Source organism: Triticum dicoccoides, chromosome 1B, assembly GCF_002162155.2.
Source record: "Triticum dicoccoides isolate Atlit2015 ecotype Zavitan chromosome 1B, WEW_v2.0, whole genome shotgun sequence".
Classification (NCBI taxonomy): domain Eukaryota; kingdom Viridiplantae; phylum Streptophyta; class Magnoliopsida; order Poales; family Poaceae; genus Triticum; species Triticum dicoccoides.
The window spans coordinates 608072657-608098388 of record NC_041381.1 but is presented as its reverse complement, the minus strand read 5'-3'; the positions used below and the strand labels follow the sequence as shown (position 1 = coordinate 608098388).

General features: G+C 45.0%; 2 protein-coding genes across 5 annotated transcripts in view; one reads left to right on the top strand and one right to left on the bottom strand.

Moving 5' to 3' along the window:
* LOC119309939 (calcineurin B-like protein 7) overlaps window positions 1-808 on the top strand; it is a 12436-nt gene extending 11628 nt beyond the window's left edge. Inside the window, exons 8-9 of the mRNA XM_037585835.1 lie at window positions 438-550; window positions 644-808. Coding sequence (XP_037441732.1) covers window positions 438-550; window positions 644-713 — 183 coding nt within the window. The 3' untranslated portion in view covers window positions 714-808. The remainder of the gene's footprint in view (window positions 1-437; window positions 551-643) is intronic.
* A 4343-nt stretch (window positions 809-5151) lies between these two features.
* LOC119349073 overlaps window positions 5152-25732 on the bottom strand; it is a 32527-nt gene continuing 11946 nt past the window's right edge. For 2 of the 4 annotated variants that reach the window (XM_037617076.1, XM_037617077.1), the window contains exons 3-5: window positions 9335-9564; window positions 6041-7736; window positions 5152-5922 (exon numbers count right to left, since the gene is read on the bottom strand). In XM_037617076.1, the coding sequence (XP_037472973.1) occupies window positions 5314-5922; window positions 6041-7736; window positions 9335-9564 (2535 nt within the window). In that variant the 3' untranslated portion in view covers window positions 5152-5313. The remainder of the gene's footprint in view (window positions 5923-6040; window positions 7737-9334; window positions 9565-25732) is intronic. The other 2 variants (XM_037617078.1, XM_037617079.1) reach the window with 2 other exon arrangements.

Here is a 25732-nt window from a genome sequence, read left to right as displayed (position 1 = left end):
CGACACCACGCGGGAAGGGCCCGGTGGCGCAGGCCGGTGGCGGTGGGAGGAGCGCTAGGGGAGGGGGGTGCTGGGGGCGGCGAGAGGAGCCCCCGTTCGCCTCGCTCGGGGAGACGACGCGGGAGGAACGAGAGGGAGGGAAGAGAGGAGCGGGGAGAGGAGAACCCCGATCTGGCCTGCGCGCTAGCGAGGCCCGCCGGAACCAGCCGGGACCGGGCGGGGAAGGTGGCGGCGGCGGCGAGGGTTACGGGTCGAGAGGGTCAGTTAAGCTCCAGCTACCTCCAACTTTAGCACCACACCGGGGTTTTTTTCAACCTTCTGTTTTTGGTTTATCTAGAATAGACCCTGCAACAAGCGTTAACACTCAGAATGGTGCATATGCACCTAGGAGCCAAAGGCAATTACCGATGAACACTATGCTGACTTATATCCGACAGACATTCAAAGAGGCAGACCTGAACGGCGATGGGAAGATAGATCCCGACGAATGGAAAGCATTCACAAGTGCGAATCCAGCCTTGCTGAATTACATGACTCTCCCATACCTAAAGTAAGTAGTCCCACTATATTTTCAGCTTTGGAAAACAATGCTGAGATTGAGAAGATGACTTCTTGACTGACATCCGAGCATGCTGTGATGCAGGGACATGACCATGCCGTCGTTCCCCAGCTTTGTTCTCTACTCTGTAACTGGCGATGAAGGGTTGTACTAGATGCCATCAGCACAACCTTCTGAGCTTCTCTCATGTGGCTTGTGTTTTTCTTTTCGTTCACTGTATAATTTTTTGGGTTATGAAACATGGCTTTGTAGCAGAAACTGTAATAACAGAATGTGCACTGAGAAATGGTAGACACCAGGTCAAGAGCTGACAGTTTGGCATATCACTCTAATCGTTACATTTGCAACATCTAACAGTTTGGCCATTTATATGGATTCTTGTCGGTGCATTTACAGCCGAATATACCTGCATTTATCCGAACTATCAAAACCCGACTTTTGAACCCCATGACTCTCAAAGTATGCATGTACAAGCAGCTAATGGGGCAATATTCACCTTCTTCTGGATGGTCTTGTCTAGAGTGCAACATTTTTTTTTGAACGAAGACGCTAGAAGCGTCCGGCTTTAAATTAATAAAGCCCCCAGGCAGAATTCACACACAACATAATTCTTACAAACCAAATAACCAAGTCTGCGAGCCCACGGCTCTGAATAAAACTAGGTAGGGCAGACAGAAGGTCTAGAACACAAAAGCGGAGCCTCAAGACGCAAGATGGATCGGTTGAAAGTCATGCAGTCGTCCCTTGTCGCGCCTTCACCATGGTGCTCTTGATTAGCTCCATCGCCTCCTTCATGCGATCCTCGTCACGCTTCTTCCCCAACGGCGCCCAAACCTGTAGAAAAATGTGATATTTGAAGATGATATCAGCAGGGTGGGCCGGGAACTTATGCTCAATCGTAATTTTGTTCCGGACCGTCCAAAGGGACCATAACAGCGCCCCAACGCATCGCCAGACTACCCTGGCATTAGCCCCACGTTGTGTCGTTAAGATAGAGAGCAAATCGCGGATAGACTGCGGATTCCAGTTTTGATTGAAAGCGTCTCGAACCGCACTCCATGCAAATCTAGCGAGCAAACAACCAAAGAACATGTGGTTAGCGTCTTCCCCTAAGCCGCAAGTGGTGCATGTTCCATCCGCCGGCCCATTGCGTTTGGCCACATTGTCGGAGGTTGGTAAGCGGTTTCGGAACATCTGCCACAAGAAAATCTTGATTTTGAGAGGTATACCGGCCTTCCATAGCCCCCTAGCTATGTCTAGAGTTGTACCCTCGGATAGCTTGTCATATAAGGACTTGACCGAGAACTTCTTGGAGGCTGTCAACCTCCACGAAATTGTATCCGGCCCCATACCACGGGTCAAACCACCCAAGTCGGCCGACAGCAAGTCCCAACTGGCAGCCTCCGTCGTGTCGAGCGTCCTAATGAATGATATAGCCGGTGGCTGAACACACAGCGCATCGGCCACCAGAATGTTGGTGTTCGTAGCCAGTTGGTACAGTTCCGGGTCGGCTTGCCACAGCGGCCCCTAGCCCCACCAATGATCAAGCCAAAACCGTGTGGACTTGCCGTCGTTCACGCCGAACTGTGGACCCACTGTGAAAGCCGGACACACCGCTTGGATCCCTTTCCAAAAGGCCGAACCGTTGTTCGAAGCATTGAACAGGTTCCCATCCGGGAAATATTTAGCCCGAAAGATGTCGGCCCAGAGTCCCGACCCGTTTTGGGCCAGACGCCACCACCACTTAGAAAGGAGGGCAACGTTCATGAGTTTAGAGTTCAGCACACCCAGCCCGCCAAATTTTTTTGGCCTACACACCGCAGCCCATTTGACTAAGTGATATTTGCGCTTTGTCCCAGGCTCCCAGCTCCCTCCCAAAAGAACCGAGAGCGCGGAGTGTCGAATCTAGCATGAACCCCATCCGTGAGTAGAAACTTACCCATTGTGAAGAGAGGGAGGGAGGACAAGCTCGAGTTAGTGAGAATAAGCCTAGCCGCCGAGGACATAAACCGGCCCCTCCAAGGGCTCACCCCATTTGCGACCTTCCCATATAGAGGTTCCCATTCCACAATGGAGAGTTTCTTGGTCGAAATCGGACGCCAAGGTACTTAATCGGGAAGCTCCCCAGCTTGCAATTAAGTAGATTGGCAATCCGAGCCCTTTCCGGATAGAATCTCAAAAGCGATTAACAGAAGCTTAATGGTAGCTATGCTTTGATCTCGGGCTCGAACAAGAGCATCATGTCATCGACGTATTGCAAGTGCGTGACCCCACCAGGGATGAGGTGGGGTACTAACCCTTTAACATGCCCTGCTACACGCTCTTTGTTAATCATGGCCGCCAAGGCATCCGCAACAAAGTTAAAAATAAGAGGCGAGCTTGGATCTCCCTGCCGAAGGCCCCGTTTGTTACGGAAGAACTTGCCCATGTTGCCATTGATAGTGACCGCCGTGTGCCCACTACCCACGAGGTGCATGATGCGATGCACGAAACCTGCCTCAAAACCCTTTTTGAGGAAGACTTCTCGCACGAACTCCCAGTTCACGCGATCATAAGCTTTCTCGAAGTCTAATTTGAGGAGCACGCCCTGGGCCCTAGTGCGCTTTAACTCGTGAACGATTTCTTGCATTGCAATTGGGCCCTCCAAGATGTTCCTACGCTTAAGAAAGCCCGTCTGACTAGTGATAATAACCCGTTCAGCGATCGGGGCCAGTCGTGCAGCATAGGCTTTCGCACAGATTTTGAAAGGCACATTAATCACGGTGATGGGCCTAAAGAGCTTAATGTTATCGGCCCCTTTCACCTTAGAAATCAGGCTAATGGCCTCGTAGTTTAGACGAGAAAGATCGACCCTACCCATCGCAAAGCCGTTGACAATGACATAGAACAGATGCTTTAGGCAGGGCCAAAACTTTTTGAAAAACTCAACAGGCCACCCATCCGGGCCTGGCGCAGTGCTGGTCTTCATGCCGTCTAGGGCCTGATCGATTTCCTCGTGCGTAAAGGAAAGGGCAAGCCTGCCGTTCCCCTCAGGGGAAACACGCTCCGCATGATCCCACAGATCATCGCGCAAGCAGATCGGTTTTTCGTCGGCCATCCCCAAAAGGCCAAAGGAAAACTCGTAGATATGGGCCTCGATTTGATCCTGAGTCAACAGGAGCCCGTGGTTGGCATGCAAACGAAGGATGGATCACTTCCGTTTCCTCCCGTTCGCATAAGCGTGGAAGTAACCGGTATTAGCGTCCCCTTTCGTGACCCACTTGATTCTGCCCCTACGGCGCCAATATTCCTCCTCTGCTCGTAAAATCGCCGTGACTTGGTTTTCCAAGTCGTACCTATGGGCCCACTCCTCCTCCGAGAAAGGCCGGCGATCAGCTTCCGCATCTATCCGCGCAATTGCCTCTACAATGCATGCACGAGCCTTCTTGGACTCGCCACCGTAGTTAGCGCCCCACCCTCGCAGGAAAGCCCGCAGCTTTCCTGCAGCCGTATTCCAGCACTCCGCTGGTCCATGTTGAGGCCCCAATTGGGCACAGATCGATCCCCATCGATCAACCCCCATCTGGGCGAAACCCTCCGCTTCGAACCACGCCGTTTCAAAGTAAAACCTAGGGCTACGACGAATGTGTTCCCCCCCAGAGGAGAAGATAAGTGGGACATGGTCCGAACCAATGCGCGTCTCAGCCACTAGAAAGCACGTGGGGAACAGAACCTCCCATTCAGGCGTAAAGAAAACCCGGTCCAGCACACTACGAACCGGTTGGTTTTGTTTGTTAGTCCAAGTATATCTAGCCCTGGTCCGAGCCGCTTCGCGCAAAGCAGCCGCCGCAATTGCATTATTGAATAAGGAAACCCTAGTCTAGTCAATGTTGTTGTTATTCTTGTCCACCCCCGAGCGGATCAAGTTAAAATCGCCACCAACAACCACAGGGATGTTGATAGCCCGCTTGGCCCCAACCAGGTTAGTCAGTTCGAGCAAGAACGCAGCCGATCTGGCATGTCAAGAGTGCAACATCCGAGATGATATTCTTGTTTTTTTTTTGTTTATTCGTTTGCAAATTTTCCATTGATCTCCTTTGATTATTTCTAAATTCTGGAGTTTTTTGTAATGTCCTAAACATTCCTCCGTAATTTTTTGAATCATTTGTGCTTTCTGCTAGGACCTTCGGAAATTTCGTGTGGAATTATTCGGCTTTCTATGTTTAATTTGAAATTAGCTGTCGTGTGAATCAAGTAGCCTGAATTATTCAGTTTCCCCATCTACCCGTGACCAAATGGCAGCAGGGTTTAGGGAGATCTTCCCCGTGGTAGGAGGGGATCCCACCTTCCCCTCAAAGTCATCCGACTGGAGTTTGCCGCCGATGCAACCAAACGATGCCTTAAAGAGTACGGCAGGCCCTCCCGCGGCACATCACACATGTTGTATGGGGACATGACATCTGTGTCTTGGAGAGGGCGGACGCACAATTTTGACTTCCGGCACAGGGACAAAACGATGTTAAATTTTGTGTTTGTGTGAATGGACGTGACTCTACTTCTAGGAAACTGGCGATAAACTCAGATGTTGATCCAAAGGAGTGCTTCATCCGATCTGTAGAAACAATATAAATAGAGACCCATAGAAATATTCTGGCAACACTCACAAAGTTTCAAAGATGGTATACAGATGAACTCACAATACATGAAGGCTACCGACACCAAGTGAACAATAAGTTCTAACTTAAACAGGGTTCCCCAATGATAAAGTTTCAACATCAAAGTTCATTTCTTTTGTCCACCAGTTCCTGTGCTTCTTTCACGAGGGAAGCCAGACTCCTGAAAGGCTCCCGCGTGGTTGTAGCGCCACTGTCTTCCTGAATGTAAAAAACCATAGAGCCATCAAAAAGAAACATCTCTTTTGAAGCTGTAGACAGAGTGTCCATCAAGCTTAACAGTTCTTCTTTCATATAGTCGCCCCTGTGTTTCATCATTGATATGACCATCTTACATGTAAGCTTCAGAATTGCCAGGTGTTCAGACCTGCGATGCATATATTTTCCTACAATCTGCTTGAGCTTCATTGGGAAGCTAGATACACCATCCATAGGGGTAGTTGATTCAAACAGAGGAGTCAAGTCCTGATCTGCACTGATCAACGTCTCACATACTGTCACACAAAGAGATAACAAGCAAATCATCACCCCATACTCGCTCAGCTTGCGGTCTTGCTGATTAGAGGAAGACGTGTTGTTGCCCTCGGCATTAACTTGTGAATCACCAGATTGGTTTTCAAGGTCAGTTTCTGGTTCTTGGAACCTGACTTGGTCAACTAAAGTTCCTGTTTGTGTTTCTTCTGATGCCCAACAAACTATCTCTCCAAGCACCTACAACGACAAGAATATATTCAGTTTGAACTGACTTAATAATAATTGAAAGCACTAGCTATATTTTGCATCGACTGTCGAGGAGAACAAGACAAGAATGATGGCAACAATTAATTACCTTTGTAACTGCATCTGTCATGACTTTCTTTAGCCTTTTGACATTTTCATCATCATTGGTACTAGTACAATGAATACATAGATATTCCAGGATTTCTGTTGCAATTAATCGGAATGTACCATTTTCAAGAATCATTATAGTGAGATTGTTAACAACATTATCGTTGGCCATAATGATACTCTTGGCACCCGTTTCAGTTTTGGAGCATAGAGCTATCAACGCACTAGCTGCTGCCGCTCGTCTGTCCTCCTTGTCCTTGTTGTCATCAGTCATAATGTCTACTAGCAGCATCTCTATGAATTTTTCTCTGCCTGCATTCTCGAGGATCAAAGATGTATCCATGTATAGGAACCTGAGAACCAGAATAGCATATTCCTGCAGCTTTTGATCACATTTGTCACACTCGAGAATCCTCCCAATGGTGCTGATCGCTTCCTTACTGCTTGAGATTTTGCTGCGCAGCATGGTGCCAGTCTTCCCAGTAGCAGCCACCATGAGGTTGATAATCACTTTGAGCGAACCCTCTACTATGCTATGCCATGCATCATGATCGATTTGGTGGAGTAGGTCAGAGGTCACAGGAGCCATGATCTTTTGGAGCAGACGCGGGGTGTCGAGCATGATTCTGCAGTTGTCATTATTGGTCGCGAGCTTGCCAAGGATACGAAAACCTTGCACCATTAGCTCCTTGTGGGCGTTAAGAAGTTCACCATCACTGTCCCCTTTAGCATCACGATCAAGTGACCGCAGATGGGGAGCCATTTTGTCCCATTTTTGCTGATATATCTCCTGTGCCCATTCTAGCTGGTAAGGTTGGAGTAAACTGTATGCTTGGAATGTGTTGATGAGGGAAGATATGTAGTCAACCCCCCTTGGGAACTCGTCCAGACGGATGCCTTGAGCAATGTTGGCCACAATCCTCGCGGCACACCCCCTCGTCTCTCTGTCACACATGCTTCTCAAGCTTAAAGTCTGCAGCAGTTTCTGGAGTACGGCGGAGGACGCAGACATGATCTGATGCTTCATGAGTATGTGCTCCTCCATGAACCTCTTCAATGTCCACTGATCGTACATGATATTTTCTTCATTGTATTTCTTGCCGACCATCTCCATTCGTCTGGCGAACGCATCCAGGATCCTGACCCCTGAAACATAATCATTAGGTGACTTGGACCACATCAGGTCAATAGCATATGTGATGAGGTTTCTTCCTCTTGCGAACGATGGGTCCTTTTCGCATCCCACAATAGTTTCGTGTAAGTAGTCCGAGATTCCAACACGAGCCTCATCACCAAACTCCCTTGCTTTAACTATTCTGTTCACCACAGGTCCCTCCGCAAAACCAAATACGGTTTTGTAGCAGAAAATCACACCCTGGAGTAGAGCAATGGAATACAGGACGTCCAGCGCTGGCTTCAGGTTTCCAAGTCCGTCAGCATCACGCCCGTAATCGTGTTGTATCAGACGCCACACAGAAATCCCCGAAGAGATTAACAACCCAAACATGTAGACAGCTGCCAGAGGGCACAAGAGAATGACAAATAATACTAGTTGAACAAGCGCTAGAACATTTGCTAGCACCTGGCGTTTACGCTGCAAAGGGTTGTTGTCAATCACGGCATAGCGAATAGATAAAATGGCCAAAACTGAATCCCAAATATAGCTCAGCTTTTCAGTCAGAAGAACGTCGAAGATCCTGTTATTTGTTGTACCTCAAGTTAGGTCCGATCCAACACAATAAGAAGATCGATTGAACCACAAAAAGGAAAGAAGGAACTAAAGCAAATTAAGTTACCTAATGTCCATTATGAAATTTCCTAAGTGGGCTATTGATGCTATTACTTCTCAAATGGCTCATTTTTCTGGGGTAATGTTGGAGACAATCATAAGTAGCACCTTGCCAAGTGGGGAATGGTCTCCCAAAGGAAAGAGTGGGGTGGATTGGGGGTCCCTAATCTTAGGGAATTCAATATGTCCCTGCTTGCTGCCTGGAGTAAACGTTTTTTTGATGATAGGGATAGTGACCGGAAGAAATTGCTAGAGTACAAGTATAATATGGATAGACCAAACATTCTTTGGGCTAAGGCTGGAGTAGGCTCTCCCTTCTGGAAGAGCTTCACTTGGGCTTGCTCTGCTGCCAAAACTTTTTATAGATGGGTCTCTGGGAATGGGAGAAGTATCTCCTTTTGGCATGATACCTGGGTGGGTGATTGTTCACTCAAAACTAGCTTTTGGGATCTTTTTGTGATCTGTCAACAACAAGATGCCTCTGTGGCTCAGGTGTGGGATGGGGAGAATCTACAGCTGACCTTTAGAAGGTGTGTTAATGAAGATATCTTATCCTCCTGGAATGAACTACTCAATATGGTTAAAAGTGTTCCTTTTAAGAACATGGCTGATAAGCCTGTTTGGTCCTTGGATAGTAAAGGGATATACTCTGTTAAATCTATGTATAAGATGATTAATTGGGGCGGAATGGTCTCTATTTGGAGGGATTATATTTGGAAAAACAAAGTTCCCCCTAATATCCATGTTTTTCTGTGGTTGATTGTGAACAATAACAGTCTGACTAGGGACAATCTGGCTAAACGCCAGCATGTGGAAGACCTGACTTGTGTCTTCTGCTGTGAACATGAAAGCCTCCAACATCTTTTTTTTGATTGTGTGGTGGCTCGACAAGTTTGGCTGGTGATAGCTGACTGTACCAAAATGCCTGTGCCTGATTCGTTTGAATCATTGCTTCCTTTTTGGAAGATGAAAAAAAGTTTTGATGCTGTAAATTTGATTTCTGCTGCTACCTTATGGAGCTTATGGTTGTTTCGAAATGAAATTGTGTTCTAGGGGCGAAGATGGAGAAGCATCAAATGTGTGCTGGAGATGGTGGGGAGACATATATACCAATGGAAGATCCTGTGCGTGGAATCCCAAGCTGTGCTACTCCTCCAATGCTTGAAGCTGCTCGACCATCATCGAGGGGAGTTGCTTAGAATTGCCTGGCATGTTGATGCACCTGTAGGGAGTTCAGTGCCTCTGCGCTCGTAGTTCCTATAGGGGCCATTCCGTAGTTTTCTGGTGGATTTTTAGACTGTTGTGCTGTGTGAGTCTGTAATAATTCTGCTGTGGCTACTTCTGGCTGGAGCCGAGAGCTGTGAACTCCGTGTGCTGGTTGCCTTTGCTTTTTTAATAAAAAGTTGGGGCAGGGGGGCGACCCCTTTCGTTTCAAAAAAAAAGACAAATTAAGTTGACAAGTAGTAATTATATATGCGCTTATGAAATACTAGTAAAAAGACTAACCCAGCTGTCTGTACTAAGGTAATGAATGCAAGACTCCAAAAATCCTTCTTCTTCAGTGTAGAGACGTAGCCACCCAGAAGAACTACGGTGGTCCAAGTAAGCACCAGAAAACCCAGGCCCTTGACGGCCATGGATAGGTACCCGATGAGCAGGCCATAACTGTTGGCAAAGACTACTTCCCTCCAGTTGCTGTCATCAACAAGCGTCCCACGACGTGGCCTTCTATTCTCCTGAAGAGTTGAGGTCAATCCAGTAAGACAGACTATATCACGCGCATGCTTTTGTTTTCTGTAAATATCATCTGCATAATCGATCTGCTTCATATTAATGATATTGATGTTTTGGAACAAGATGGCACTCGGGCAACATCTGCAAGGGTTTCAGTTACAGGAGAGTGTCCCGACTCCATCTCTTGGTCATGGGAATCAAACGGACATTTCTCGGTCCGCTCCGCCTACGTGGCATTGTTCGCCGGCAGGGAGGTGGTACCAATCGCGGACTTCTCATGGAGGTCTCGGGCCTCTCTGCAGTGCCGTTTCTTCACCTGGCTAGCTATGAGAAATCGATGTTGGACTTCTGACCGACTCGCCCGACGTGGACATCCGCATCAAGATGTGTGCCCTTTCTGTGACCAGGAGGAGGAAACTATTGATCACATCCTACTGACTTGTGTTTTTTTGCAAGAACAGCGTGGAGAACACTGTGTTCGGCCTTACGAAAACCGGAGTGGTCTCTCACGGCCCAAGACACCCTCAAGGGAGGGTGCGTTGCGAGAACGATGGGAGTGCATAAGCTGAAGGAGTTGAGCGCTCTCCTTACTCTCGTACTTTGGGAGCTTTGGAAGCATAGGAATGCAATCGTCTTTGACGGTGCCTCTCCATCTCTGGAGCTGGAGGTGGTGGTCAGGCGAGTCGTTGTCGAGGGAAGAGCTTGGCAGCACGTGAACTTGTTGAAGGGCGAAATGGATAGTCTGTTTGAGTTGTTGTCTGGGTGGGCGAGTAGCGAGTAATCCCGTCTGTGCACTGTAGGTGGGGTGATGGGTTGTAAGCGTGGTTTGATGTTATCGTAGTGTTTAACTCTATGTAGTTGTTGGGATTCCTCCCCCCCCCCCTCCTCCTATAAAATATGATACGCATACTCGTGCGTATTCAAAAAAAAATTGCACAAAAGAAAACTGACGAAAAAATCATGTGCTCATTTATGTATTCGACGGATCCATTGATAGTAGAGGCCCGGCCCTGTCAAGGGTACTACTGGAAGGCCGATCCCTCAAATCCAGTTAGAGAAGTAAAAGAAATTGATTTTCCTCAAAAAAGGTTTAAAAAAATGATCTTGAGTGTCTAAACCGCACTTAGCCGAACCCTTATCCCCGTTAGAGAAATTTACTCGATCACTCATCGTTGGAGTACAAATTCAACGCCTCCCCTTGTTCGGCCGCACAAAAGTTCACAGCGTTCCTTGCCTGGGCTGGACACGAGTCGAGCTCGGTCCGAGCCTGCCTTTAGCTCGCCATGAACGAGCTAAGCTCGGCACGGCTCGCTGGTTGAACGAGCCTGCTTTTAGAGGCTCGGCTCGTCTTGCCTCTGGCTCGGTTCAGGCCGAGCGGCTCATGTGTGCCCAGTATGTGTGCGCGCCAATGTAGTGGGTGTGCGTGCGTCAGTCAGTCAGTGCCAGTGCATGCGTGCTAGCCGTCGGTGTGAGTGCGTGCACGTCACCAGAGGGAGCCATGGAGGTCATACCTGCTTGTGCTTGGGGTGGCGGACACTTGGTACTGTGGCACGCTTGGCGATGAACCTCGGAAGCGACGAACGGCGGCGTCCGACGTGGCGCCGAAAGGGCGCATTTGCCAGCGGTGCCGAGAGAGAGAGAGAGAGAGAGAGAGAGAGAGAGAGAGAGAGAGAGAGAGAGAGAGAGAGAGAGAGAGAGAGAGAGAGAGAGAGACGTCCAACATCGGGCTTGGTGAGGAGGATGGCGAGTTCGTCAAGTGATGGTGACAGCAGCGGTGCTGCGGAGAAAAACCATGTAGCGGCATTGGGGGAATTTGGGGATCAGAGGAGCCGAGGAGGCCGCCATCAGGTGTCCGCACTCACTAGGGTTAGTCAGTGTGGTTCTTAGTTATACCTAGCCATCCGCCAGGCCGGGCTGGGCTTCGGGCCGGGCCTAACAAAGCCCAAAGCAGAAAACCTAGGCTCGGGCCTGGCCTGGCCCGGCCAGGTCGTCAGGCCTAGTTTCAGACCCAAGCCCGGCCTGTCAGTGAAAAAGCCCGCCGGGCCTCAGGACGGATCTCTTCCTTAAAACGCAAATATGGCAAACCCAGGCCCGACCCGGCATGTCCTTTGGGCTCAAAACTTAGGCCCAAGCCCAGGCTTTTTGGTTGAGCATCCAGCCCTACCTTTGACAACCACCTTGCACATCCATAGCTATGCCAACCTCCGGTCGCCGAATTCCGGTGAGATTCTTACCATTATCTCCGACAACGGCGGCAATACTCCTCGTCTTCTCTAGCTCGTCAGCACTCCTCCCATCGTCCCCGGCCAAGAGCAAAGTGTAACGCCCCTGTCATAGCCACCGGTTCCCGGTCGTTAATCTTGGAGGGATCTAGGTTAGCCCCACAGACCAACACTAGTCTTTTCTACGCACTTTGTCCTCACTCATGCGCATTAGGGACAAACTTCCCGATCGGTCACCCATCCTAGAATTACTCCAAGCCAAGCACGCTTAACTTTGAAGTTCTTTTCGAATGGGCTCCCAGAAAAGAATGAATTCCTTGTTTTTTTTTGCGGGAAATCTTCCGATCTATTCATCTTCAATCATGGCAGTACAACGAATACAAAAAATAATAAAAATTACATCCAGATTCGTAGACCACCTAGCGACGACTACAAGCACTGAAGCGAGCCGAAGGCGCGCCGCCGTCATCGCCCCTCCATCGTCAGAGCCGGGCACAACTTGTTGTAGACAGTCGGGAAGTCGTCGTGCTAAGGCCCCATAGGACCAGCGCACCAGAACATCAATCGCCGTAGATGACGAATAGCATAGATCGGAAGTATACAATCCGAAGACACACGAACGTAGACGAACACCAACGAGATCCGAGCAAATCCACCAAAGATAGATCCGCCGGAGACACACCTCCACACGCCCACCAACGATGCTAGACGCATCACTGGAACGGGGGCTAGGCGGGGAGACCTTTATTCCATCTTCAGAAAACCGCCGCCGTTTCGTCTTCCTGAGCAGAACACAAACCCTAACAAAGTTGAAAGAAACGACTAAAAACGAAGCCCTCCCGCTGGCCCTTGGCATGATCCACCGCGCCTCCATGGCCCTAGGGCCACCGGAGACGAGGCGGACCTGCGTCGGAGCCGGCGAGAGGCAGAAACCCTAGCTGCTTTTTTTAGGAGGAGGAAGAGGCGGCGGCTGTAGGACAGATGGAGTAATAATGAATTCCTTGTTGATATAAGTAGTCTATCATTCCTAGGCCAGACGTTCACACAAAGTTGCAGCACCATGGAGGAACACCTACAGAGAGGAAAAATTACCTACAGGAAGAACAAGTACATGAAAAGTGACACAAATAGCCATAACCGATTCTGATCAATGCTTGCATTCCGGACCACACCAACGGAAGAACCCATATTTAGTCGAGTAAACACCCAAGCTATTGCTCATGGAGGAAGAATTTTGCATACTTTATCGTCGCGGGCTTACGTCACGCACGGTGAGATTCTGTCAAATTACTTTTGTCGAGAATCTATCGTAGGTTTTAGCTAGCTCACGGATATGATATAGCAGCGAGAAGGAGTTGTTGGCCACATGGAAGGAGGAGGAAGGGAGAAGGAAGAAGAAGAGGAAGAGAGGCTTTCATGTGGGATCTAGCTCGGTGGAGGACTTAAGTTTGAGGTTCTGTTAGGAACCTTTTTAACTTTTTTAGCGGAGCAAATATAAGGAGTTAAGGTATAAGGGCATCTCCTCTGCTGACCCTCAAACGCTCGCAAATGTCCAGACTAGCATGTCCGGGCGATGCAAGTCATCCAACACGGTGCCCACTCGGTCCGCGGACGCATCCACGTGTCCGAATCCCACAAACCGGATGCATACTTGGGGGTGGGGTTTGCGCGAGTCCGAACGTGAGACACTTACACGCATGGCCGCCACGTCCCAGCCAAAGCCTTCTCCACCCGAAAACCCTCTCCAAGCGAAGTGTTTGCGGCGCATTCCAGTCAAGCCGCTCCAGAGCGGACGTGACTTCACACTATTGATCCAGTCAGATGACGCAATTGGACAAGCCGTTGGTGTTGCTTTAATGCTGGCGAGGCGACCGAGAAGCCTACTCAGGTCGGTGCATAGCATTGAAGTCGTCTGCCCGCTCGATCGCCTTGCCACGGCTCCAGTGTCGTCCGCTCCACACCTTACATCCTCTCCTCTCTATACTGCCCCAATCCGTTCCTCTCCATCTCCACTCACCGCCATCTTTTTCCGATGATGCTGAAGTCATGGTTCTCCACTCAGCAGGTGGCAGCTCTGGATTTGGATTATGGTGGCGCCGGCGCCACTCTTCGGGTCCATCTTCCTCCATGATGGTCAGCTACTCAAGTAAGGAGGAGAACATTGATGGTGTCATAAACCGGGGATGGCTCACCAGCCAGGATGCTGGTAACAGGCTTGTCGGTAGACCCACGAGGCCCACCATGTACCCAAAGATAGCGGAAAGCTCGAAGAAAGGATAGTTACCCCTGGATCACCTTGGTCACCAAGAAGACGACGGCGGCGACTTTGATCGCATCTCTCTTTGTAAAACCCTAGCCCCTGCCGTCTATATAAGGGCAGACTATGGGCTATTGTTCCCATCTACTCCCATAGAAACAACTCTCGGTTAAATCATACATCTCTCTGTAATCCCTAGCACGAGGAATAGCCATCATCAATAAACAACAACAAGAAGGATGTATCATATTACTCCAACATGGAGGCCCGAACCTGGGTAATCCCCCCGTGTGACCTCTGATCTGTGACTTCCAGCTATGTAAGGTACCCTACCAAAGGATCTGACGGTCTTCTACATTGTCAGTTGGTGTGCCGGGCACGGGTCGCATCAGCTGGAGACCGTTCTCAGATATGATCTTCCTCGGCCTCCAACAGCCTCCCTTCGAGGGAGAGCCTTACCTTTGGCTCCCTCATCTTCACCGCCTACAGGGTGGGTCAGGTCACCATCAATCCATTGGCCCACCCTTGCTCGCGCGATCTACGTTGGCGCCATGGCCTTCATCATCAATGACCACGACGACCCCGATATGTGCCTACCATCATTCCAACAGATCGCGCCAACATCTTCATCAATAACGGTGGCATCTTCGCCACCCACCTTCGGCCCATGGGGCCGTTCGAGCTCTAGAAAGACGGAGCCACATGCTAGCCAGCGATCCTCGAACGCCTGCGGAACCATACCAACCCGGAGGCCGGTGGTTGGTCAGATGCGTCGGGATACAGGACACCTTTGCCACTGATCTTCGACTTTGAGGTCGATTTCGAGCTAGCGGCTCTGGCGCCCAACGTCCCGGCATTGCGAGATGGATACCATGACAATCTCCCACGATTCCACCAGCCTGCCCCAACCTCACACCTCGTTGCAAATGTTTTGCTATAACTATTTCATCACGCACACGATGAAAGGCTCCATCATCGTCAGTTTCGGCTGCAGCACCGATGCGGTCGATCTCATCTCGCTCTCAGACGATGAGAGTAGACGGGTGATTTCCATCCTCGATGGAAACAACTATATATAGGAGGCTCCCCATGATCTCGGAAACTGAGGACGCGGTACCTAGGCATGAGTTGGAGCCATCCGAAGAGGCCTCTACTCACGGGGGCAAGAAATTTCGCTCCAACAAGTCATGATGACCGCACCAATGGGCACAACCATGGGCTTAACAGCCCCGGTACTAACCACAATGAACACGGCAACAATCACTGTCGCGGGGCTCGCAGCCTCGCACCTTCTGGCCTTCCCGCCGCATGTTGTCGTAGCTTTAGCAGCTATGGCGCCTCTCATCACCCCACAATAGCAAGGCGGCATGGGCGTCCCAGGGTTCAGACCTCCGGGTTTGTTCACACCTGGGGCAACGACCTCGAGCCTCATAGGTGCCACAGCAACACAACCAATCATCATCGCAGGGCCACAAACTTCCTCACCACGGCCATACCAGGTAACGACCCAACGTCCCGGGCAATGGAGGCATGATACGTCTCCAATATATCTATAATTTTTTATTGTTTCATGCTATTATAATATCAATCATGTATGTTTTATATGTAATTTTATATCATTTTTGGGAACTAACCTATTAACCTATTACCAGTGCCAATTTTTGTTTTTATCTATTTTTGTTTCGCAAAAAAACAGTACCAAGCAAAGTCCAAACACGATGAAACTTTACTGTGATTTTTTCTGGACCAAAAAGGACCATGGAAGCATCGGGAGGAGGCCAGAAGATATACCAGTGGGTCACAAGCTCACACGGTGTGCCCCCACGGGGCGCGCCACCTAAGTTTGTCAGCCCCTCGTAGCCTCGTTTGACCTAATTCCAACTCCATAAATTCTCTAAATTCCATAAACCACTAGAGCAACACCCGAAACAATTATTCCGCTGCCACAAGCCATTGTTCTTCCACGATCCCATCTGGATGCCTCCGCTACTAATATGCAGGAGGGGGAATCGATCATGGAGGGCCTGTACATCAACCTTGGTGCACCTCCGATGATGTGTGAATAGTTCCCCACAGGACCTATGGGTCCACAACAGTATCTAGATGTCTTCTATCTCTCTATCACTCTCTCTCTCTCTCTCTCATTATGATCTTCAATACAATGTTCTCTTCGGAGATCGATATGGTATAATCCTTTTATGCTGTGTGTTTGTTAAAATCCGATGAATTGCGGATTTATGATATGATTATTCATTGAAAGTAACTAATTTATATTCTGAACTTTATTATGTGTGATTGTTATAGCTATATAATGCTTTCGGATTTATGATTTATCTTTGGCCAGGCTAATGATTAGATCTTCAGTTGAAGTGGTGCATAGTAGTAGGTTCAATCTTGTGGTGTCCTCACCCAGTGACAGAAGGGGTAACGAGGCATGTATTTGTATTGTTGCTTCTAAGGGTAAAACGACAGGGTTTGGTCATATTAGTTGATCTTATTTTGTCTACATTATGTTATCATGCTTAGAGCATTACTATGTTTGTGATGAACTTAATACATAGAGAGGCAAGTATAGAAGCGCTCTCGAAGTGGTGTAATAGCAGTAGATGCAGATGGATGTCAATCTACTTGTCACGGACGTAATGCCTATGTACTGATCATGCCATGAATAACGTCATAATTATGCGCTTTTCTATCAATTGCCCAACAATAATTGGTTTACTCACCGTATCGTTATGCTTATGAGAGAGATGCCTCTAGTGAAAGCTATGGCTCCCTGATACGTCTCCAATGTATCTACAATTTTTGATTGTTTCATGCTGTTATATTATCATTCTTGAATGTTTTACAATCATTTTATAGCAACTTTATATCATTTTTTGGGACTAACCTATTGACATAGTGCTCAGTGGCAGTTGTTGTTTTTTGCTTGTTTTTTACTTCGCAGAATATCAGTACCAAACAGAAGTCCAAATGCCATGAAACTTTTTGGAGATTTGTTTTGGACCAGAAGACAACTTGGGAGCCAAGGAAGCACCTGGGGGGAGGCATGTGGGGGCCACAAGACACTAGGGCGCACCAAAGGCCCCTGGCATGCCTTGATGGATTGTGGGGCCCACGGGGTTCTCCTCGACCGCCTCTTCGCTCTATAAATATCCAAATATTCCAAAAACCAAAGGGGAGCAGACGAAACACAATTCTAGCTGTCGCAAGTTCCAGAACCACGAGATCCAATCTACACCATCACGAAGGGGTTCATCATCCTCATTCGTGCCTCTGCGATGATGCGTGAGTAGTTCACCATAGACCTACGCGTCCGTAAGCAGTAGCTAGATGACTTCTTGTCTCTTTTTGATTCTCAATACAATGGTCTCTTGGGAATCTATTTGATGTAATGACTTTTCACGGTGTGTTTGTTGGGATTTGATGAAGTTCGAGTTTATGATCAGATCTCTATCCAGGAATATTATTTGAGTCTTCTTTGATCTCTTATATGCATGATTACTTATAGCCTCATATTTCTTCTTTGAATCTTTGGTTTAGTTAGGCCAACTAGATCAATTTTTCTTGCCATGGGAAGAGGTGCTTTGTGATGGGTTCGATTTTACAGTGTCCTCACCCAGTGACAGAAGGGGTAGTGAGGCACGTATGTATCGTTGCTATTAAGGATAACAAGATGGGGTCTATTTCTACATGAATAGATCTTCACTACATCATGTCACCGTTCTTATGGCATTACTCCGTTTCTCCATGAACTTAATACACTAGATGCATGCTGGATAGCGGTCGATTTGTGGAGTAATAGTAGTAGATGCAGAATCTTTTCGGTCTACTAATGTTGGACGTGATGTCTATATATTGATCATTGCCTTGGATATTGTCATAATTATTTGATCTTCTATCAGTTGCCCAACAGTAATTTGTTTATCCACCGTATGCTATTTTCTCGAGAGAAGCCACCAGTGAAATCTATGGCCCCCGGGTCTATCTTTTATCATATTGGTTTCAGATCTAGTTTTCATCACTTTTGTTTTCAAATACGTTATTCCAAAAACCTAGAAACACTTTGCTGCACTTTTTATTTGCACCTTTTATTTCGTGTTTTATTCAGATCTATTTATCGAAACTCATTCTATTTAATCTATCTTTTTACTGAGGAGGGATTGACAACCCCTCTTACGCGTTGGGTTGCGAGATTTTGTTCTTTGTGTACAGGTACCATTTATATAGTGTTGATTGGTTCTCCTACTGGTTCAATAACCTTGGTTTCATAACTGAGGGAGATACCTACTGTAGTTGTACTGCATCATCCCTTCCTCTTTGGGGAAATACCAAGGCAGATACAAGCAATCAAAAGGGATTTATGGCGCCGTTGCCGGGGAGACATCATCAATATCTATCAGGTTCCTAATCACAACCTTGCAATTTACCTTATTTGCCATTTGCCTCTCATTTTCATCTCCCCCACTTCCAAAACGTTTTTGCAAAAAGCACAAAAATATTTGCTTTTTTATTTGCCTTCTTTTCCGTTCGCCTTTTTCTTGTCGGATTTCTTGTTTGCGTGCAATCTTGTTTGCGTGGTCACGATGTCTCAGGAAAACACCAAGTTGTATGATTTTTTGAATACTAATAACAATGATTTTATTAGTACTCCGATTGCTCCTCCCGCCACTAGTGCGGAGTCTTGTGATATTAATGTCGCTTTGTTGAATCTTCTTATGAAAGAGGAATTTTCTGGTACTCCTAATGAGGATGTCGCATACAATCTAAACACATTCGTAGAATTGTGTCATATGGAAGAGAAAAAAATATGTGAACAATGATATAGTGAAGTTGAAATTGTTTCCTTTCTCTTTGAGGGATCATGCAAAAAATTGGTTTTCGTCTTTGCCTTGTAATAGTATCAATTCTTGGGATAAGTGCAAGGATGCTTTTATTACTAAGTATTTTCCACCCACTAAAATTATTTCCCTTAGAACTCAAATCATGAATTTTAAGTAACTTGATCATGAACATGTTGCACAATCTTGGGAAAGAATGAAATTGATGCTAAGAAAAATTGTCCCACTCATGGTTTAAATCTTTGGATGATCATACAAAAAACTTATGCGGGAATGAATTTTGTCTTTGGAAATCTTTGAGATTCCTCTACGTGTGGTACTTTTATAAAAATTACTTTGGTTGGATCTACTGAATTTCTAGATAATATCATGGCTAATTATTCACAATAGCATACCGAGAGAGCACCTACTAGTAAAAAGGTTAATTCAGTTGAAGAAATTAGTACTTTGAGTGAAAAAGTTGACCCTCTTATGAAATTGGTTGCTAGTAAAAATGCTCCTATTGGTCTTAATGATGTGCCTTTGTCTACTTGGATTGAGCAAAATAGTGATCCCATAGATGTGAATTTTGTCTCGCAGAACAATTTTAATAACAATGCTTATAGAGGTAATTTTAATCATAGGTCTTTTCCTGGAAATTCCTCTAATAATTATGGTAATTACTATGGTAATTCTTATTAGAATAATAATAGGAACCCCTCTAATCTTTAGACAAATATTAAAGAATTTATCAATGCTCAAGAAATATTCAATGCTATGATATAAGAAAAGTTGAATAAGATTGATGATATGTCTAGAAACACCGATAGAATTTCTCATGATGTAGAAAATCTCAAGATTAAAAAATTTCCACCTAAGGTTGATATAAATGAATCAATCAAAGTTTTATATGTTTCTATGGATGAAAGTAAGAAAAGAACCGCTATGCTTAGAGCTAAAATAGAATTTTTAGAAAGAGCTTTTTCTACCGATTGCTTTCATAATAACGATGAAGATCTTAAAGTGATTGGTGTTTCTTCTATGGATTCATTGTTTAGTAAGATTAAAATTGATGATAAAGGGACTGAAGAAGTGTCAACTTTAGCTAGAGGGCATTCCAATGTTTCGGAGGGTGTAAATATTAATGAAAAAATTGATAAAAGTGGGTTTGGAGAGGTCAAAAACTTTAACTAGTGATGTGCCCACTCTTTTGGATTGCAAAGACTTTAATTATGTTAGTTGCTCTTTGATTGAGTTTATTTCTTTGTTGCAATCCATGATAAATTCACACCATTCTTATGAACAAAATAAAGCTTTTACTAAATATATTGTTGATGCCATGATGAAAGCTTTTGAAGAAAAAATGGAATTAGAAATTTCAATACCTAGAAAATTACATGATGAATGGGAACCTACCATTAAAGTCAAGATAAAAAATTATGAGTTCTTTGCTTTATGTGATTTGGGTGCTAGTGTTTCCACAATTTGGTCTTACCTATATTGAAGAATGCTCTCTTAATTTGAAATTGGCGGATTCTACTATTAAAAAGCCTTTGGGAAGAATTAATGATGTTCTTATTCTTTCAAATAGGAATTATGTGACCATAGATTTTATTGTACTTGATATTGATTGCAATCCGTCTTGTCCCATTATACTTTGTAGACCATTTTTATGAACTATAGGTGTCATGATTGATATGAAAGAAGACAATATTAAATTTTAATTTACACTAAGAAAGGGTGTGGAACACTTCCCTAGAACAAGAATTAAGCCACCTTATGAATCAATAAGGAGGGAAACCTATGGATCAAAAACCAAAGATGACAATACGTGAATCTATGTATTATGCCTAACTAGGGGCATAAAACGATAGCGCTTGTTGGGAGGCAACCCAATGAATAAAATTTATTTTTGACTGTTTCTTTCTGTTATTGAGTGTTTGCACAATTATGCTACTGTTATGATCCTGTTTTTTAGGTTTTAATTAGTGTTTGTGACAAGTAAAGCCTTTGGGATCATGTTGGGTGATAGCTGATTTGATCCTGTTGGAAAACGGAAACTTAGAATTTTGAAAATTCATAGAAGGGACGAAAACTTTTGAATTTTTTACACAAGATTGATATACCAATTTCCTACGTTTTCCTAATTTTTTTGAATTTTTGGAGTTTCAGAAGTATGACATCAATTCGCATCTTTATAGATTGTTCTGTTTTTTGGCAGATTCTGTTTTCGTTGCATTGTGTGCTTATTTTGATGAATCTATGGTTTGTATCAGGGTGTATAAGCCATGGTAAGTTAGAATACAGTAGGTATAACGCTATAACAAAATTTGAATGGGTTTTCAACGGTACTTAGAGTAAAGATTGGTATTCTTATACTAACGGATCTCACGAAGGTTTTGTTAAGTTTTGTGTGGTTGAAGTTTTCAAGTTTTGGGTGAGATCACGATGGTTGAAGGAATAATGAGTATCAAGAGCCTGTGCTTCGGGATGCCCCATGGCACCCCAAGTTAATATTCAAGTAGAACCAAGCAACTAAGCTTGGTTATGCCCCGGAAGGCATCCCCTCTTTCTTCTAACGACCATCGGTAATTTTACTTGGAGCTATATTTTTATTCGGCACATATCATGAGTTTTTCTTGGAGCATCTTGTATTATATGAGTCTTTTCTAGTGTTTCTTTTTAGTTTTTCACTAGTATCCTTGCTAGACACGCCTATTTGAGAGAGCCAAAATTATGCTATGATTTGTTAGAATTGCTCTATGTGCTTCACTTAAATAATTTGAGCTATGGAATTGCTCTAGTACTTCACTTATATATTTTTGAGCATGATGTGCTTTATTATTTTTGAAGAAATACTCTCATGCTTCACTTAGATTTATTTGGGAGTTCGCAAATTTTTGAAGAAATTCTCTCATGCTTCACTTATATTATTTTCAAAGATGAAAATCTTTATGCTCATGTTCTTCACTTAATTTGTTTGAGCTTGTCAAAAGCAATGGCAACATATGAAACTAATCCCAAAGTGATATATATTCAAGAGGGATATAATAAAAACTTTCATGAATATCACTGGACAAAATAAACTTGATTTCTTGTAATAGTTTTAAGATATGATGATAGTAATATGTGAGTCATGTTGGTGAGTAATCATGCCGTAGTAAGAATATTGTTGTTAAGATTTGTGATTCACTATGCAAGCATGAAAGTCAATAGTTATGCAATAAAATTACATCCTACTTGTGGGGCATTATTCGGTGTTAGTTATGTGTAATGCCCATTTATGAGAATTTTTGTTTCTTGGTTGGTTGCTTCTTAATCTTTTTGCTAGCCTCCACTTGTACTAAGTAGAAATACTACTTGTGCATCCAAGATCCTTAAACCCAGTTTTCCCATATGAGTCCACCATACCTACCTATATGCGGTATTTCCATGTCGTTCTAAGAAAATTTGTATGTGCCAACTCTAATTTTCAAAATGAATTTCCTTTTTTCTCATGAAGCGGTAGGGGGTGGCCAATATTTTCCATGCTAGATGTGTTATTCTTAAGATAAGTGTTTATTCACTTGTTGTTGCACGAGAGTACGGCGATAATAGGGTTGCACAGTCCCGAAATGAAAAAGAAATTTACTTTATGTTATCAAATAGTAAATTCCTGTGAAAGTGTTGGTATGGACGGTACGCATGGATACGGCTAGCCGTGGAGTGTAAAAGAATGGTGGAAAAAGGAATAAACTTCATTTTATGTTTGGGAACCGTCTATGATATATCAAGCGTGGAAAGTGTTTGGAATTACTCGGTCATTTTCGTTGACGGGAAAAGCATGCCTCTCAAAATATTTTATCTCTCAATTTAAGCTTTGTGCTCTAACACCTCTATAAATCTCTACTTCCCTCTGCGAAGGGTCTATCTATTAACTTTCTGCAATTTTATTTTTATTTAAGTCTCCATCTTCTCTTGTAGAGTACAAACTAAGGGGCATTATGATCATACTTGTGCATTGGATGTAGCTAACATTCGAGTTTGTTTGATGAATGGATCAATGATTGAGCATGATGGGCTAGGGATAACTTTCTTTAGTGTTGATATTTTGAAAGACATGGTTGCTTGTTGATATACTTGAGTATTGAAGTTGTCATGTCAAATATAGACTATTGCTTTGAATAATCTAAAAGTCCAAATGTCCATGCTACAAAAGAAAAGAATATGTGATGAACATGTTAGGCTGCATTTCACATCAAAAATTATTTTTTTTAATTTACCTACTCGAGGATGAGCAGGAATTAAGCTTAGGGATGTTGATACGTCTCCAATGTATATATAATTTTTTATTGTTCAATGCTGTTACATTACCATTCTTGGATGTTCTACAATCATTTTATAGCAACTTTATATCATTTTTTGGGACTAACCTATTGACACAGTGCCCAGTGCGAGTTGCTATGTTTTGCTTCTTTTTTACTTCGCGGAATATCAGTACCAAACGAAGTCCAAATGCCACAAAGCTTTTTAGAGATTTTGTTTGGACCAGAGGACAACTTGGGAGCCAATGAAGCACCTGGGGGAGGCCCGTGGGGCCCACAAGACACCAGGGCGCCAGTGGCCCCTAGCGCGCCCTGATGGGTTGTGGGGCCCATGAGGGTCTCCTCCACCGCCTCTTTGCTCTATAATTACCCAAATGTTCTAGAAACCCTAGGAGAGTAGACGAAACACAATTCCAGCCGCTGCAAGTTCCAGAACCATGAGATCCAATCTACACCATCATAGAGGGGTTCATCATCCACATTGGTGCCTCTCTGATGATGCATGAGTAGTTCACCATAGACCTACGGATCCGTAGGCAGTACCTAGATGGCTTCTTCTCTCTTTTTGATTCTCAATACAATGGTCTCTTGGAGATCTATTTGATGTAATGACCTTTTGCAGTGTGTTTGTTGGGATCCATGAAGTTCGAGTTTATGAATAGATCTCTATCCATGAATATTATTTAAGTCTTATTTGATCTTTTATATGCATGATTACTTATAACCTCGTATTTCTTCTTTGAATCTTTGGTTTAGTTAGGCCAACTTGATCGATTTCTCCTGCCATGGGAAGAGGTGCTTTGTGATGGGTTCGATCTTACGGTATCCTCACCAAGTGACAGAAGGGGTAGCGAAGCACATATGTATCATCGCTATTAAGGATAACAAGATGGGGTCTATTCCTACATGAATAAATCTTGTCTACATCATTTCACCGTTCTTATTGCATTACTCCGTTTATCCATGAACTTAATACACTAGATGCATGCTAGATAGCGGTCGATGTGTGGAGTAATAGTAGTAGATGCAGAATCGTTTCGGTCTACTAATCTGGAACGTGATGCCTATATAATGATCATTTTCTTGGATATCGTCATAATTATTTGATCTTCTATCAATTGCCCAGCAGTAATTTGTTTATCCGCCGTATGTTATTTTCTCGAGAGAAGCCACTAGTGAAATCTACGGTCCTCGGGTCTATCTTTTATCATATTGCTTTCAGATCTAGTTTTCATCGCTTTTGGTTTTCAGATCTATTATTCTAAAAACCCAAAAATACTTTGGTGCACTTTTTATTTGCATATTTTATTTCGTGTTTTATTCAGATCTATGTATCCAAACCCATACTATTTAATCTATCTTTTTACCAAGGAGGGATTGACAACCCATCTTACGCGTTGGGTTGTGAGGTTTTGTTCTTTGTGTTCAGGTACCATTGGCATAAGGTTGCTTGGTTGTCCTACTGGTTCGTTAACCTTGGTTTCATAACTGAGAGAAATACCTACCGTAAATGTATTGCATCATCCCTTCCTCTTTGGGGAAATACCGACGCAGATATAAACAATCACCCCGAGGTCCATCTAAATTATGTTACTAAAACCCTAAATAACTTGCTGCCATTTCTTTACTTTTATTTTACTTTGCAATTTGTATATCTTCCACTATCAGATTTGATCCTTGCAATTAATGAGTACAAGGGGACTGACAACCCTCTTGCCCGTGTTGGCTGAACGTATTTGCTCTTATGTGTGTAGGTACTGCTAAATGTCATCTCGGTAAATCTCATATTGGTTCGATAAACCTTGGTTCTTAACTGAGGCAAATACTTTCTGCTACTATATTACTTCACCCTTTCCTCTTCAGGGAAATCCCAACACATTCCACAAGTAGGAAGGCCCCCCGCGTATCTCAACTGAACACAGAGCTGCATCTACAACAACGCACCCTAGAGGCCACCGCGCGAGAAGTGTGGTAGCAAGAAACAATGACACACGAGTGGCTCCAGTGGGATCACCGCCGACTACGGACTACCATCAATGACCTTGTAGCCCGCAGATTGGGAGACGGGCATAGGATTTAACAAGCCAATAAAGTTCGCACTGGTACCAACACCAGCCCGTAGTCTGCAGGCTGCCGCGACACTAGTTGATAGATTGCAAACTACGCCAGGGGACCCTAACTTCCTAGGCATCAACATGACAGTGGAAATCCGGGACAACATCTCATGATCAAGAAGAGACAGACTCGCCGGCACGAACAGAGTCCTCTCCGCAGCAAACCAACCAGCCCAAAACCAACGAATAGGTTTAATACAAAGGCCGGAGGCTGCAGCAAATGCGGAGGTTGGGATTCTTTATCATCCATCTCAGTCATAACAACGCAGCACCGAGGAGCTCTCTCGCCACGAGCTCCGACAGCACGTGATCACCTAGATCATCCCCCGACCTCCGAGCGCGCATGGTGGAGCACCACAACTATGAAGCCCCTAAGCCATGCGTCACTTCTCTCACATCAAGCGTCGCGCCACCATGCTTTGGGTATGAGATGGTAACACACCTGTTCACACA